Genomic DNA, 17,771 nt, shown 5'->3' with positions numbered 1-17,771 from the left:
AACGGTCTCAACATTTTTGTTCCCCCTACAACTTTCAAGCTTGTAAAATAAAGTCAACATGGTTTTGGAAATCACTGGCCAGATATGTAGTCTACAACCATAGGCCATATTAGACTATCATACTTCTCACGAAATCATTTGCTTTAAGTAAATGCTTGAAATTTGTGTGAGCCCTATCAATGGATTCAGTAATAAACCGTATAAACTGAGATTAAAATAGAACAGTAGGCTACAAGATCTAAGCCAACATTAAGAGAAGGATACTAAACTGATTAAGTAGGCCTATTGATCTGCAAGGCATTTATTTAGTTCAAACACTAACAGCACAATACAAGCTCAGTGACCTTGTTACAAAAATAGAAATATGGACCATATGGACCACAGATATTAAGAAGCACATAAATGTATGTTGGGAAACATTAAATGGATAAAAAAGAAAATCAAAATCTATACTGACAGGTAGAGATCTCATGCACGCTATTAGAAATCCAATCTAGCTCCAACACAATATCAATAACTAGACTAAATTGTATTCTACACCAGCCGTTTTCAGAAACATTTCAACAAGAATATGTAGCAGTTTGAGGAGATAAAAACAAGTATATTTTAATGACTTCACATTTTTCCTGTCAATGTCCAGTACAATTCTAGCATTCAAAAATTAAGGTAAAAATAAAATAAAACCATGTTATGAGCAATGAAGTATAAAAGCCAAATACTTAAAAAATATAGTGGGGAGGAAAACACTTTTTTACATTCACAGAATGCATATTCATATTCACAATGACAGCTTGATGCTTCACAGTGATTCTATGTACATGTATGTGGAGCTGTAAAGCAGAGGTGCAAACTAAGTGATCACTGATCGCACTAGAGATCAAAACAAATCCACTCACATTCAAACAGCAATTCAATGTGCAACAGCTTGCCTAAAAAAAGGTGAAGCAGTCGACTCTGCAGTTCATTTTTAACCCTCTCCTTACTAAATTCACCCCAACTACACATAAGGCCATGATTGGCCCTAAATGCTCTCACTAAGCATTACGGAAGAAGTGATGGAAGAAAGCCGTCAGATCCAAACCATATGGCTGTAGTGCAGTAGAAGGTATCAGTGGGATTCTTCCACAAATCCTTAAGATTAAGGATCTATAATCATTGGGTATAAGTATTATAATACTTCACAGAGCTTTTCAATGCTGCTAGCCAGTGATCCCTTACCGTACTGAATGCGGTAACCAAACTTCGAACAAAACACAGGAGTTCATACTGGACAGGAAGTAGCCATCATTTTTTTCTCCTGCAATGTGAATTTGATACGAAATTAAAAAGGTTTTTAAGAGCAGTAACAACACTATGCTGTGGGAGTGAAAAAAATATATATTTAAAATAATAATCGCTGTCTGGGGAAAGGATTCTACTTCAGGTGATCAACGATTGGCTCTCTTGGCGGGGGGTTCATCTGACTTCTGTCCTCCTCGGGTGCGTACCGCAGGGGGGCTGGGTTCTCGTTTACGGCCTCCCTTCGCAGCTGCTGTTTGCCCTCTTGCTCCACTGTGAAGGGAAAACAAGGAATAAGTATTGGTGGGTTTGACGAAGGTGTTACTTCGTCGCTAGTAAAAAGGCAACTTTTCACTAGCTATGAGCAACTTGGCAACAAATAACCGTAGTGCAAACTATATTGCAATAAGTGTAAAAGTACTATAATTACTATAGATGGGCCACTTGAAAACAAATCCAACTACAATGACTTAAGAATTCATATACTATCAGCTCTACAGATGCAGAGAGAAAGCAATCCATGTAGACCAGAAAGCGATGCATGCATTTTCTTATTTTTCTTTGTTTATGCCAGCTGTCACTCTGGCCAACTGTAAACTCATTGCATTCATCTTATGTGACACATATCAGAAGAGGCCCAGAGCCTGATTTAAAAAAAAGAATCCTTGCTTGGGCATCGTCATCCGTACTCTGTCAAGTTCAAGCCAATCAGCATATTAGGAGAAGAGATGTGGGGCGGCATCATTTTCCAGATGGAAACTGTATTTGGTCATTGAGGAGGCAACCATGGATGTATTAAAATAAGTAGAAAACCCATCGGTGCAGTGTGGGCTAATCTGTGCAGTGTGGGCTGTTTGAGGCAAGACAAGTGTCAAGTTTGTCTTGCCTCAAGGTGTACCAATTATGACCAATTATACCGTAATTTGATGAGTGAGACTTACCGTGTGCTCTCCTCTTTACTGCCCTGTTTACTGGCTCGTGTAGACGGCTTACTCGGCTTGTTTCTATAAAAAAAAATACCAAAAAAAGAATGAAGAATGAAACAGTCATTTTCAATTGTATACACATCTCAGCCATTATGGATTTTAAGCTACTGTGGCAGACTGGACTGGTGTCATACTGATGCACTGATGACACTTGCACCACTGCATGTTTACACACTCTCTTCCTAAGACAACTACTACTATTAGATATTGCGTTCAGTCCTGTGAGAGCTAATCTCGCAAACTACTAGCATACGCCGATTAGCATAATATTTTGCATACTACAATAATGCCAAGGACCTCAACTGCCGAATATTTTTCTAAAATCGGTCAATGACTACCATATCATTTTTCTGAATGAATAACCACAGAGCAATCATCCCTCCACACAATGGGATATGTGTCCTATGGGTATAGGCTATGGGTTAAGGGATCAACACTCTCAATGCTCTTGTGTCTTGTCCCTCCTAGTCAATCACAGGCATGCAGTACAGCCGATGCAAGCCAAGGCTCCAGATTGAAATGCAAACTCATCAAAGTTACACTGTAGTAAATATTCTATGCAAAATATATATTTTTCAGGAAATCTCTTATTTGCACAAACATTGTTCTTATGAAGTTAAGTAAAGTAAGTAGTATGTTTTGTGAAGTAGGTTTGTTCTTATTGGTCAACATTATAAAGATCACCATGTCCGTTTAAAGACTGTCAATGCACATCACTGGCACATGGCAGTTGTGATTAATCCCTGCATTTTAAAATATGTCTTTAGGCAAATCTCTACGTTATATCAACAGTATTATGGTCAAGTAGCCTAGTTCTATTCTTATTGGTGATGATTATGAAAATAAATATGCCCATTTAGAGACAAGTCGACCGTACACTGCCCCCTGCCTTACATTGTCTGATGTCCGCTTGTGGAGGTCTTGCCCAGCGAATGTGGGCCTGCAAAAACCCTACACTCACATTTCAAATCACAACCTTTGATTGTCTGGAGACAAAATGACATGCAGGATCTACTGACATTGGAGCTCCGAGGGTCAGGCACATATATTGCAATGTATATTAGGATATAACATTGTAACATCATGTTTGTCCTAGTGATGACCAGTGTTGGGCAAGCTACTTTAAATGAGTTACTGCTTTCAAAAAGTAACTTAGTTACATTACTAGTAAGTGCATTATAAAAGTAACTAGTTACGTGGGGTGGAGGGGGGAGGTCACAAACGGGACTAGAGTGTGAGAGTAGAAGTCGGATCATAATAAACCTTTAATCCTCTTACGTTGTTGTTGGCTATTTTCACATAAAGTGACGAGTAACGCGCCATTGAAATACCAGTAACTGTAACAGTGTTACCAAAATGAAAAAAAAATACTAGCTGAGTAGTAACAACAAAAAGTACCGTTCAGCCTCCAGACGAGCTGCAGACCGCGTTGTTCTGCTCTTGGTGTCATCATCCTCTTCCTCATCGTTCTGCTCCTTCTCTTTGTCCTTTGTATCGGCTGTAAAGAAAAACAAAGATCATATATTTTTTCTTTTTTTTTGGTTTTCAACGTGATATGATTTTACAAAGACAGGGAGTCAAATTTCACGTGAAGGCTCAAAGGCTAATAATTATTTTTTTGTCGGAAAGTCCCAGATGAGGAATAGATTGCATCACAACGCTTCAGAGTGAGTCCATGGTCATCTCACATTAATTATGTGCAAGGTAAAATTGCTATGATTTCAATCAGTTCAACATTTCTAATACAGCAAGTGTGTAAAGGTTGACCCAAATGGACCAGTAAAGGGATACTGTTAGGGAGCATAAATAGGCCCTACCAGGGTCCTCAGTGGCTACTCCTGCAGCTCCCTTGGAGGGTCTGCCCCTCCTTCCAGGCTTTTTTTGAGCAGTCTCCTGCTCCTCCTGTGGCTGTTCATCCCCCTCGACCTAGGGAGATTATTAAATCCTTAGCACTTACAATTTACAGGGACTCACACACATAATTATGTACAATATGTGGTTGTTATTACGGTGGTCTATATATATATGTGTGTGTGTGTGTGTGTGTGTGTGTGTGTGTGTGTGTGTGTGAAGGTGACTCAATCCATTAATGAATCATTCAACATAAATCTAAAACACCACTACCACTGAATAAATGTATGAATTTACTGTGTTTTGTCCTTTAGACAGATATGTACAAATATGTTTATACACATGCATATGCATTTTGTCCATAAAGATGTCAATCAGTCAATGTCAAGAAAGACACGTCATTTAATTGTGGGTTTTACTGGCATACACATACATGATCTGTTTTGTTTTCAGTAGACTGTTCCTCTTCGTCTCCTGGCTGGGGCTGGCTCACCAAAGGAGACTGCTGACCTAAGTACAGGGGGGGGGGGGGGTAGGGAAATCCCAGGTCAAGTCACACGTTCATTTGATTAAAGTACACAAACCTTTTAGTTAAACTAATTTAAATTATCTCAAGTTCACAGTAGTGCTCACCTAGATACACAAAGAGGAAAGCACTTCTTGAATAAGACAACATAAGCTAGCTAAGACTCAGCGGCAATATATTAAATATCTAATATATTTGAATATATTGGTTGAAAATCGGAAATCCACTCTGACGCCCTGCTGTGGAATCTGTGCACTCACATCAGAAGGTGACAGAACACAGATAAGAATTATGTTGGAATTTACGAATGAGAATAGCATTGGCAAGTGTGTCAAGTGTGCTCCGGTGTTCTCAAGAGTGAGTTTATGAACGCACCCATTGTAACACAATAGTTGTATAGTAGCTGTACAAGTTCCCCCTCATGTTGATAAATGCATTACTGTCTGTTGTATATGTTAGCATCATTGCCATCATTACCCAGTGGTGTAAAAAGTACTCAAATGATTTACTTAAGTAAAAGAATCAATACTGCAATGTAGAAATACTCTGTTACAAGTAAAAGTCCGGAATTCAAAATTTACTTGAGTAAAAGTACAAAAGTATTGGTATCAAAATATACTTAAAGTACAAAAGTAAAAGAACTCATTATGACTCAAATGTCTACAAATCTTTAGAAAATAGCAGATCTACAAGCTCAAAATACATCGCATCGCGACGCATTGTGAACTTCTAGATCGGTTATTTTCAAATGGCCGAAATGTATATACTGTAGGGCACAAGTGGGTAATGTATGTTTTGTAATAATAATCAAAATCTACAAACTAACTAGTAACTAATATTTGCCTCTGACATGTAGTGGAGTAGAAGTAAAAGTACTGACATTTTTAAATACTCCAGTAAAGTACAGTACTTGAGTGAATGTACTTAGTTACTTTCCACCACTGTCATTAGTAGTACTCGTTGTCAGTCATAGGTGGGGGCTCTTTTTCGGTCATATCGAATTACAATATTAAGAGCAATATCATGAATAAGCAGCTTACTGTCAGTGGTATCCTTTGCCTGGGCTCCGGATCGCCTGCCCCTGCGAGTGGGCATCTCTTCTGACATCTCTGTCTCTTTAGGTTGTACCTCTTCTTCGGTGGTGGGTTTGGATGATTGCCCTCCGAGTTGTTCCTCTTCATCGGTGGTGGTTTTGGATGACCGTCCTCTGCGTGGCGTTTTGGCTTCTGCAACTTTCTCCTGCTCAGTTTCCTGTGGAAACAAAGTTGTCTGAGCCAACACATGGAACCAAAGAAGTACAGTGGATTGCTATTGTTGGGCAAAGCCATGAATATACTAACTGTTTTTTTCACAAATTAATAAAATCACCACATAAATTCTCATTGATGCAAACCAAAACATAAAAATTACATATAATTTTTATTTTAATGGAATTCCCTCACCTCAGCAGACGGTTCCTCTTGGCTCTCCTTTTTATCTCCATCCTCCCCTGATCCATTTAAGAAAATAAAAAACAATTTTCATACAAATTCCTTTCCCTTAAACAAAGTATTAACAAAACATTACCTGTAAACTTTTGATTGAATGTATGTAAATCACCAAAAATGTACTTTTGTTAAAAGAGACTAAAAGTGTCAAACGTAAGACACAGCCACAATACCAGAGTTCTTTGACGTTGAAGGTAGTTTTCGTTTACGTGTCACCCTTCCTTCTGCTCTCCCCTCCTGAAAAACAGAAGTGGAAGGAGTTGAGGTTATATAATCACACGCCATTTAAAGCGTGGTTGAACTTTGATAGAACGGTGTGTTGTGTAGCTACCTGGGCATAATAAAGTACCAATATTGGCGATCATCTGAATCTGTTGCTTCTGCACTCTGTGAGCATGTAACCGGAAGTAGCAATTCCTTCCCATAAATGAACGTGAACAAAGCCGATTCCGTCTATACAATTATATATTTAAAAAAATGTATCCTTTTTTCTGCCTAGTCGGTCTACTGTGCAGACATTGTCACATGGATTTTTGTGGCACTAGTGTTATTGTAATATTACAAAAATATTTTTGCATTTTACTTAACCAAAACTAAGTACCAGGACTTATTTTTTAATATATTGACAGAATCTGCATTTTCGGGTTCATTTATGTACTAAGAATTAGGCCTGTCACAAATATTACTAATAGTCTAAAATCGCAATTATTTGACATAATCGCAATTATTTTGCATAATCGTCATAATTAATTCCATGTTGAATTTTCCAAAAACAGCTGAAATAGCTGATCTACAAGCTTACGTGTCGCAAAGTGACACGTTGTAAGCTTGTAGATGTAGATTTTTTTAACATATAAAATGATTAAATATGTCAGTCATTTCTTCATATATGTTATTTGTCATATCTGCCCTGTGCAATTTTACATTACGAAGCCTAAAAGGCCAAACAGAAATGTAATTTTCATTCATATGCTCCAACGTTCAATGCCAAAAACACAATTAAATCGTTAATCACAATTATTTGAGACAATTAAGCACCGAAGCAACAGAGATATGATTCATCTACCATATGTCATGGCCAGGTAGGTAGATATAATCCAGGGTTCTACCAAAGATCAACATCATTTTAAACATACAACAAGAACCCAAACAATTACCTTTTCTGACAAGTCTGATCCCTTTTCATCTTCTTGTCTGTCTGAATCGGAGGCACTACCTGAAAAATACAGTCTTAACAATCAGCAATACACCAGACCAGCAACACATCACCACTGAAGCCATACCACTTCATGGGGGCATACTGTCCATTGTAACCCTATGGTATTTGATGTAAATTAGCTTATATCAGTTGACAACACTATCCTTTTTTTAAATCAATATCATTATATTTCCGACAAGCTGGGAATATAGACAAGCACACAGAGAGAGAGAGAGAGAGAGAGAATAGATCGTTTAAATATAAAAGATTAAATAAATCCAGAGGAACAGATGTCAACAAGATGGGCAGACTTTGAAGACGTCAGCAAGTCGGAGCAGATATTCTGTAGTTAAACAAAGCTCTTTAACAAATATTCAGCGAAAAATGATCAACGTGTTATGAAAATGCTAAGATTTCCTGCTTGTTGTTGGATAGCGTTGTCAAATAATGTTAATGAGAGAAGCTAATTTAAGTCAAATAGCATAGTTTTACCATAGAGAGGATGCCTCTGAAAAGGGGCACCAAAATAAAGTAAATAAAAGGTGTGCTGTTTAAGTAAAAAGTGATATCCCCCCCCCCCCCTTTTTTGGGTGTGTTAACAGTAACATGTTACGAGAAATCAATTTCCAGAGCCCACAAGACTCACTGGTTTGTTTGATTAGTTTGGTTTGTCGTGAACGTCTTGTTTCTCTGACCTCCACAGAGTTGTCAGGAGCATCACACTCCACCTGAGAGAGAAATGGAGAAAGCAAAAGGCAAAGGGAGAGCAATATAGAAAAATGAGACCAATGAGGAAAGATAAGGACAATATAAGTAATTTATATACATTTCAATTTCTATTCACTTTCTGAACACAGCTAAAAGAAAAGTCTTACATTTTGTGGGTCTTTGTTTTCTTGTGCAACATTTTCTTCCAGTTGTGTTACATTATGATCCTTATCTAAAGGAGAGAGTGAAGAGAGAAAACGTTGACTGTATTTTATAGGTTTGGTAAATTGGTATGAGCTCAGGTGTACATTTGGTTGCACTTTTGCATTTAAGAAAAATATAGTACTTTAATAATAGATGTTAGGTGTTATAAATTACATATTTCAATATTTCTTAATGGCATTGTTTCCATTATTGATTGTATAAACTGTGAAACTGTAATAGGTAACTGCATTGGCTGTGCAGTCCTAAATATGAAGTAAAGTTACAGTAGATGAACCACTTACTAATATTATCTACATCAATCTTGGCCTGGTTGTCCTCATCTTCTGCGTCCTTCTTGGCTTGGTTGCTCTCATCTTCCATTTTCTCAACCTACAGTATTATTCAACAGACCACCCTGAACTTCAACATTGCTCACTGAATTATGACCATAATGCTTCGGGGAAAAGAAAAAAATGTCACACACTCATAGCCAAGGTTGCATCGAAGTTATGAATGTACGACAAGCCAGTGGCGGCGCCAGGAGTGGGCGACGTAGGCAAATGCCTTGCCTGCTTCGAGCACTGACCCAGTTAGTGAAACTGATCGATTCCATCAGTATGTTGTCTGTGTCACCCTTTGTGTAGCCAAGCAGGCCTATACGATGTTTGTATATTGGCCGATCTCACTGCTCGGAGCGCGTCTTTGTGATAGGTTGTGATGTGTTATGATCATTCGTATCTGTATGTAATACCTTTTGTGATCATATTATATAATCATGTGTAATAAAAACAAACATTTACATGTTCTATTGACTGAACTTTTTTGTACTGTTTTAATAGTTCTACCTCAATACACACATCGTCCACCTCTGGCAAGTTTTAGTTACCATAGGCAAAAAATAAATAAAAATGAAAGTGTGCCCGAACAACATATCGCTTTCGTGTTCCCACCTTAAAAGTAAATCCTGGCGCCACTACTTTCAACTACTTTTTCCACATTACTGCACTTTAATCGTGGTCAGTGCCTCCACAACATTGGTCTGCATTCCACTTTCAACTTTTCAGACCACAAATTGTTTATATCAGTATAAATTAATGATAACTCACCTTAGTAGCTGTCTTGACCGCTGCCACATTTGACTGGATTTCATCTAAAAACAAACAACAAGCAGATGAGGACACTGGAAAGCTAAAGGGAAAGCTGCTAATTGTTTGGAAGAAGCAAGATACAAGTCGTCACCATGTCTGCAGGAAGTGTCTGCTGTTTGTTCTACAGGAAGTGGATCAGAAACAATGGCTTCTATTTTTCTATCTTTGGTCTCCTCACTTTCGGATATAAGAGAATCTGCACCAGAAATGTTGCAGAATATAATGTAATAATTCTTCACTACTAGCACTTTCATTCTTTTCTGTATTTTTACAAGCAAGCCAGTTCAAATAACAATGAACTTGAATTTCCTTTCTGGATAACAACCAATTTTATTACAGAGCAATAATTGTCATAGTGAAATATAATAATAAAATAGCCATGAAAGCAGACATGTGAAATACCTTGTACATCAGCTAGTTCCTCAACAGGCTGTACCTCAGGAACAGTTTCACTTTCAACAACTTTTTCTTCAGCTAACTGAGCCTGTTGTTCATTTGAGGTGGTTTTATCATCCTACACATGTGAAAGAACAATGGTTTGATTTAAAGATGAAAGATGATAAATGATGAAAGGCAGCGGGATCTTGCTTTTTAGATCTAAAAAGGTCCTGCTGAACTTGACAGAGCATTTCCTAAATGGGATATTCACTGAAAGCTTATCAGAGCATCTGCATCAAAATATGTATTTAATATGAATTTTAATCTGGCAGAAATGAAAGCACGAAAAGCAACAGGTGCGTAGGAGAAGACCAAACGTCCCAAAACATAAGACGGTGTGCAGGAGTTTTTTTCTATTGGAACTGAAGGCACAAAAATGTGTTGTCACCTCAGGAGCGAATGAACCAGATGTTTGTACCTGTGGCACGTCCGTTTCTCTCTCCACAACATCAGGGGCATCTACAAAAGGGAACATATTTAGCTTATGAAAAACACAAACACATACTGTACTCACTTGAGTATGAATCTGATATTTACAACAGATTCACTTTTTTCAATTTACCTGTGCTGTCTGTTTTTTCAGTAACAGGCTTATCCACCTCCTGAGATAGAGCTGGTGGCAATGTAGTAGTCCTTTGATCGTTCTCAGCCACCGTTTGAACAATCTCAGTAACATTCGGCTCCTTTTCAAGTGTAGTGGTGCTATCCATTGGTGGAGGCGGATTCACCTCACCATCTTCTCTGGAGTCTGCTGCGATTAGACTGGGAGACAAAGTGCTATCGGGGTCCATAGAAAGCAGGGTCAAAGCTGCCTCTTTCATCTTCATGTCAACATCAATGAGTGTCAATTCAGGGGCCATGACCTCAGGGGCGGCAACCTCCTCCTGACAAACGTCATGCACAAGTCTTGCGTCTGCCGATGTACATATGTCCATCAGAGTCAGCAGAGCATCTGCCTCAGGTGGCATGGGACGCGTTTCCAGCTCGCCGAGTCGAAGCTCCGCCTCGCCGTCGTCTGGCTCGGGAGTGATGTCACTAAGTGCGTCGTAAGTGTCTTCGGACACAGAGGTAACAATGGTGGTAGCAGTAGGTTCGGAGTCTGTGCTTGTATCTTGGAGAAGAGCTCGTTTCTTAGGAGGCTCTTCCGACTCAGGACATGGCGAGGAAACAGAAGGCGTCAGAGACCTTTCAGACTTGTCGGTTTTGTCTGCCTTCTTCTCCTCTAAGCTCTCTTCTTTCTTTTCTGAAATTGTATCCTTCTTCTCCAACCTTTTTTTGGCACTTCTCTCCAATTTATCTTGTGGAGTGTCTTCCGGGGTCCTCCTCTGTTCCTTTGCACTTGCCTCTTTTTTCTTTTCTTTTGTTTGCTGTTCATGTTTGACCACAGTTGAAACTCCTTTACCTTTGCCCTCCAAACTCTGGATTTTTTTGTCAGTCTTGGCAGTTTTCACTTCCTCCTTAGACTTCAATTTGGATTTTTCCACAGCCTTTCCCTTTTCTGTGGGCTTCGATTTCCTTGGATCTTTCTCGGTTTCAGAGCTAGCTTTGCTCAATTTCTGGCTTTCTAGTTCCGCCTTAGTCTTCTCTCTCTCGCCGTCTTTGGTGTCAGATTTAGATTTGGGCTTCTCTACTTGCTTGTCATCAGTGTGGCCCTTTACTTTTTTCACGACTTCCTTGGGGTGCTTTTCTTTTTTCTTACTGCTGTCAGGACCTGGCTCCATGTCTGACCTGTCCTCAGAGGAACCTGCAGAATCTGGGCGTATTAACTGCTTAGCTTCACTTTTACCTAGAACTGTCTTCTCTCCTTTATTTTTTTCTTTTACTTTCTCTTTGTCCTTATCCCGAAGTTTGTCTTTGTCTTTGTCTTTCTCCTTATCCTTCTCTGCTTTAGCAGCATCCACAGCTGGGGTCTTTGACTTCTTGGAAGTGGCATCTCTCAAAGCCCCCTCGTCGGCCACACCTTCAGAGACTCTCGCTTCCCTAGTGGTTCCTAGCATTTTCTTTTCACTTTTGACCTTGGGTCTCTTCTCTCCTTTCTCATCAGAGGTCACTTTAACACTGATGCCCTCCTTCTGTTGGGTCTCGTCTGCTTGGGACTCAACTCTCTTCTCCATTTTCGGTTTAAGCTTAGTGCGGTCGTCGGACAGGCTGCGTTCTCTCTCTTTGCGCTCTTTAGAGTGCAGCTCCTTGCGGGGAAGCCGATCAAATTTTCCAAAGGACCGATGTTTCAGTGACTCCTGGGAGCCCTGCTCCAATTCCAGGATGAAGGAATGTGTACGGCTTTTGTCTGGCAACTTTTTTGGTTCGCTGGAATCCTCTGAGATGCTACCAGATTTCCTGTGTCTCTCATCTGATAATACAGATTCTGATGTTCGTCTGACCGGCTTAGCTTGTGATGCCTTTGAGGACGAAGGCTTCACTTCCTTTTGGAGCGACAAGAGGCAAAACACACAAAATACATTACGATACAATAACAACTCTGTGTCAAATTGTATACTACTTTAATACTCCTAAATGTATCCAGCCATGGTTACTTTGACTTACTCCTTTCTTAGAGCTTTCTCCACCTGCATCTCCTTTGCTCTTGCTTGACACAATGCCTTCTTTCCTGAGGAGCAAATATGATATCTAAGTATCTTATGCCAATTATCTAAACTAGACCATACCCGGTCGGCGCAGCCGTGGGGGGATATACGCACATGATCTGGCAACCCGGGAGGCAGTTTGTCCCATAGCTGGGCAGCCGCAGCTATGGGACGACATTCTTTGACACAAAAACGTTAATAAGAAGCTGAGATTTGATGAAATTGAAAAACGGGCTTCACAGTTAAGTTCAGATGGTAATGGTCAATGGCTGTGTGCAAAATCAGAGCAATTGGTCCAGCCAGTGGGGAGAACCGGGTAGCTTCACCACCACCACTACAAACGCACGCACAGAGGTTACTAGAATTATAGTAGGATATTGATGTTGGGATAATAACCACATTCACAGTATCAACAAAATTGCAATCATAAAATAAATCATAATATCATTTTTGCCGCAGGCTTCATGCAGCCATTGTTTGTATTCAGTATACGGTTTTGTAAATGCACCTTGAGTCAAGCTTCCTCTTGAGAGCCATTTTCTTTTCCAGAACCTTCCTTTCTTTACGAGCTTCTTTGGCCCTGGGGCCTTCCAGACTGGGGGAGTCTCTTAGCCGTCTTCTTGCATCTTTCAATGGAATTGTACAATTAGATACCAGTCTAATATCTCTTTAAAAGATTATACTCAATCTCACACTTATTTTTGAGACTGTGTATGAGAGAAATGAGATCATCAGCAGCAAGGGATAAAAGGTGTGACACATGTCATAAACAATACCTTGTTCTTCAGCCAGAGCTGCTTTTTGTCTTCGTTTCTCTTCCCAACGCTCCCTGTTCTGCTGTCTTTTAAGCAGTCTCTCTTCTTTGTCCTTGGCCTAATAGAACAGGAGCAGAAGAAGCGAGATGGCAAGAAAACAAGCTCACATCCAGGGTTTTCATCAGACATTAATATAGAAACACAACAGGTGTTTAATTCCCTGTGCTGGATGGGAGATTTCGCACAATTATAGAGACTAGACTACCAAGGTTCCAATGGGCAAAGCAGTAAACCGCAACAGCTGTTTAGTGTTCAACAGTAAGAATAAATGTAATTGTACTGGGCAGCTCACCGGTGTTAATATGATGGTGAAGCAGGGAATTATTGAGAAGGAGATGATAAATGATGGTCAGAAACCACAATAACTTTAAGCTATGAAAAATAAACAATAGCATAGTATGTATGGATGAAATTCAGGTAGAGCGAGTCTCATAATTACTTGTTGATTATTAACAACATAGTCAATAGATCAGCAAGACTATTACTCACTGCTGATCTTCGGCGCTCTTCCACAGTGACCTCATCATCTGAGTCACTATAGTAACGGGAGTAGAGGAAGGGCTTGTGGACGTATGCTTTTCGACGAGGTTTGCCTTCCTTGTCGTCTTCAGTGTCTGCACTGCCTTGTTTTCTTTCTCCTTCCTCAGCTTTAAATGTGGGGCAAAGACAGAGAACATGAATAGAGAAACACCCATAAAATAACACCCATATGGCCTAAATTCAATTTGTATGGTGTTCGCAGTTAACACCTTGTTAACTGCTTTGTCATCCAGCAGCCAAGACAACATTAGGAAAGGACACAAAGGTGGATTTTCACTAATTTCGGTAAATGTGGTGGGATGCTGTTTTTATGTCTTGGCTAAAAGGTTATTAGGAAATAATTAAAAACGTATAAACAGAGGTATGATCAACAGACCATCTGACAAAAGCTCTCCATCCTCTGAGGAATCGGATGGGGGCTGATCTTCGTCACTTTCCTCTTCAAATGATGACAGGTCACTGGTGTGGACAGAACTCACTGTGATGTCACTCAGGCCATCAAGATCGGAGTCCTCCAAGGAATATTCTAATTAAGAGAAGACAGAATAATCCAACATGAACATTACCGTTGTAATAACAAGGTTTGTTACTACAAACTTGTATTAAGAAAGTTTAAAAGGAAAAGCTTAATAATAATAATAATAACATTGACAATCAGCTCTGATAAAAGGGGAGACATGAACACCAATCTAAAGTATAATAGAAAGAATCAATGATTAGGTATGTCAATATCTGCAGTATAATAAACGACAATTTAGACAAAGGAAAGAAAGAAAAATACAATTTCTAACAGCAAATTATTATTTTTTGTGGTTTTGTAAGGTTGTTTTTCTAAGTTGCAATATGACTCTGAGCTCTTTTTACACATTTCTTTATTCCATTTATCCTGTACATACATTTCTTAGTTTTGACCATAAGAAAGAAAGAAAGAATTGCTCACCTTCCTTCAGCCTCTCTCTGGTTTTCTGCTTGATTTGACAGGAGGGTTTCAGTGGCTCATCCTCCAGTCTGTCCTCCGTGTGTTTGCCTGAGTTCTTGCTGCCAGCCTTGTCTTTAGCATCGTCCACCAGCTCCTGACCTCCTGATGTCTCCTCCTCCACCTTCACCACCTGCACCTCCTCCGTCAGTCCCTCTTTGGCAGAAACCATTTGCTCCTGAGCCTCCTCCACCTTGACGTCCAGTACTTGGAATTCTGATGCAAGATTTGCCTCTTCCGCCTCGTCTGGCATCTTCTCGTCGCTATCGACATCTGTGAGACTCATGTCCTGCTCACCCTCCTCCACAAACAGCCCTGTGAGCTCTTCTGAAGCCTGACCCTTCCGACCTCTGTCTCCACTGGGGATGGCCCTCGAGCTGGCCTCCTGGTTGAGAGAGGTTATCGTGTCCAGGATTGACATGGCGCTGCGGGACGAGGAGGTGGCTGGTGTGGATGATGAGGCTGGGAGCGGGTGAATTGTGATGTTTGATTAAATGTATGCATAATTATATTATGTTTGTCAAACCACAGAAAGTAAACAGATGTGTATATCAAAAATATATTTTATTTTTATGTTGAACAGCAACCCCCCCCTACTTAAGCCCCTAAATAGGTATTATATGTGTACCCTGCTCAAGAATGATGCCGTCCGGTTTCATCTCTGCTGGAGCAAGTGGAAGAGGGGGCTCCTCACTGCAGCTGCCAGGGGACAGGAATTCCTTGACCACCCTCTCCACTTGTGGCCTGAAAATGTGATTGATTTTGGGGTCTACCACCTGGGCTACTATCCTGTCCACCCCCTGCTCCAGCATTCCAGACCTGACAAGTACAAGAGAACAGCATCTTTAGCCTTGGTTTAGTGCATTCAACCCGTAAAGAGAGGGTAAGAAGTACACCAGATAAAGGAATGCAAAGCAACACAACACAACACAACACAACACAATGTAAACAAGTTTTTTCATGAGGCGTATGTAGCCTGAGTGAGCAAAGGTGCATGGAATATGAGATGTATGTATATAATGAAGTCAATGCTCCCTTCTCACTTACTGTAGCACCAGTTGTCTGATGTTGTTCCTGAGCTGGTTCTTGTTCAAATGAGGACTCCATGTGTGGTTAGAGAGGTGGTTGGACACAAAGTTGTCCACTCTTTGTTTCAGATTCAAGTAAGCAGGCTGTAAAGGACTATGGATGTTTAATCTATAATAGACAACACTGAAAAGAACAATACAAATAGTGCAGGAACTACATTCTGATCTAATATATCTAATATGCATTTTATTAGCCCTAGAATAGCTGATACATTGCATGTTTTCCATGTAGACAGCCATAGAACACTTGATGCATTTTTCATGGAGGGATTTGTCTCAGCAGCATTCTCTGCATGTTGTGTACGCACAATAAGTAATTGCTGCGACTTGGGAGTCAGTACTTGTCAACTAGTATCATTTCCACTTGACAGTAATTTCTGGCAGAAAATATATGTATTTAGCAAAACTTCACATTTTCCTATTTAAAAAAAAAAATCTGATTATATTAAACGACGTTAAACTCACCAACATTGCAGCTGTATTAACCTCTATCTGCAAAGTTTTTGTTACATAAAAATCCACCACGGAAGACATGTTATGAGCTGCTTTCAGTCAAGAAATTCCGTGTGTTCGAGTTTGGAAGCGCTCGTTGGAAATCACTCAACGGTCCTGCGTACCACCTGTTTCGAAATTGCACATTAAGCAGGAGGCAGCGGGACGTTGCGTTTTTGAAAACGAGCGCTTCCAAACTCGAACACTTAGAAAAATGATCACCTGCACGGAATTTCTTCACAGAAAAGTGGCTCATAACATGTCTATGGTGGATTTTTGCAGATAAGCTTTCCGTACAGCTGCCTGAAATGTTGGCGAGTTTAACGTCGTTTAATACAGATAGGACTTTTCTGTTTGGATGTATGTGCTGTCAACTAAGGGTTGGTATTACAACTCTAGATTCCAGATATTAAAAATAGAATCTAGAGAGTTGCTTGCGGGCTAGCTAGAATACATACAATGTATCTGGAATATCAGCCATATTCTATGGCTAACATCTAATGTATTGTGTGTATGGAATATCAGACATTCTAGGCAGGGCTACAGTTTATGTGATCGTAAACTAGCCACAGTTGCCAAGAAGAGGCTGCGCTTGAGCAGAAATATCTACATATCTTGTGTTCATTATATTTACGTTAGGACAAGGAAACACCCTGGCTAACGTTAGTTATGGTTAACTGGTCTGGTAACTGACCTTCGTATCCACGTCTGCCAGACAATCCCTCCTGAACTGATCGAAGAGTCCCTGTGTTTTCAGATGGTTCACGATCATAGACACAAGCTGTGGATCGCCGGGAGCTAACCCTGCCATGTTCACATGCAGTTAGATAGTACTTTTTATGGATAATAACGTATCGATATATCTATTTTTTAACTATGTGATCGATACGAACAGGTCGCTGGTAAATGTCCCACATTCATCCAACACCGGGGCTTTCTGCTTCTATTATGATTCTAAAAGTCAGTGTTGCCAGATTCTGCGAGGGATATAAGCAACCAGGTCTGCAAACAAGCCCAAAAGAAGCTACACGGGCATTTTAAACCCTAAGCTATTATGCGTCGGCTATTTGAAAATAGCCGATCGGATCTACACGCTCACAACGCGTCACGATGCGACGCTTTGTGAGCTTGTAGATCTGCTATTTATTAAATAATAGGGGGGGAAAGAAGGGAAATGTGGAATATTTTGGACTCAAACTCTTGTATGGGGCATAAAATATTTTCAGGTGGTCCTTGGCATGTTTAAACAACATAGGGAACGAGCCAAAATAAGAAACTACACTTTAGAAACAAGCCCAAAAACCCGCAATCCGCAACTGCCAACCTTCCAGAAAAAGCCAAAAGTTGCTTATAATAAGTGGACATGGCAACACTGCTAAAAGTTCGAAACGTTTTCACCCGGAAGAAAATAAGCAAAATACATCCATGGCAAAATGTTGTCGCTTCGCTTC

At 40.0% G+C, this 17,771-nt stretch overlaps 1 protein-coding gene across 6 annotated transcripts; it reads right to left on the bottom strand.

The window, feature by feature from the left end:
* Window positions 1-272: 272 nt before the first annotated feature.
* On the bottom strand, window positions 273-17,258 carry bod1l1 (biorientation of chromosomes in cell division 1-like 1). 6 transcript variants are annotated; one of them, XM_084042156.1, is made up of 26 exons: window positions 17,015-17,258; window positions 15,788-15,912; window positions 15,369-15,559; window positions 14,705-15,202; window positions 14,141-14,290; window positions 13,714-13,871; window positions 13,186-13,282; window positions 12,918-13,035; window positions 12,369-12,432; window positions 10,387-12,247; window positions 10,213-10,283; window positions 9,789-9,900; window positions 9,478-9,582; window positions 9,345-9,388; window positions 8,541-8,628; window positions 8,202-8,266; window positions 7,973-8,054; window positions 7,286-7,344; window positions 6,302-6,365; window positions 6,084-6,130; window positions 5,682-5,910; window positions 4,549-4,625; window positions 4,082-4,190; window positions 3,663-3,762; window positions 2,220-2,282; window positions 273-1,551 (listed from the first exon to the last, which is right to left on the bottom strand). In XM_084042156.1, the coding sequence occupies exons 1-26, from the start codon at window positions 17,129-17,131 to the stop codon at window positions 1,428-1,430; spliced, it is 4,818 nt and encodes a 1,605-aa protein (XP_083898282.1). In that variant the 5' UTR covers window positions 17,132-17,258; the 3' UTR covers window positions 273-1,427. The 6 variants fall into 6 exon arrangements, with proteins under 6 accessions (XP_083898282.1, XP_083898281.1, XP_083898283.1 ...); XM_084042155.1 differs by having other exon boundaries at window positions 9,478-9,589; window positions 9,790-9,900; XM_084042157.1 differs by having other exon boundaries at window positions 5,682-5,892; window positions 9,478-9,589; window positions 9,790-9,900.
* Window positions 17,259-17,771: the final 513 nt, after the last annotated feature.

Source organism: Gymnoscopelus microlampas (assembly GCF_963454915.1).
Source record: "Gymnoscopelus microlampas genome assembly, chromosome: 18".
NCBI classification, from domain to species: domain Eukaryota; kingdom Metazoa; phylum Chordata; class Actinopteri; order Myctophiformes; family Myctophidae; genus Gymnoscopelus; species Gymnoscopelus microlampas.
The sequence above is the reverse complement of the archived record's forward strand: the minus strand, read 5'-3'. Positions and strand labels throughout refer to the sequence as shown.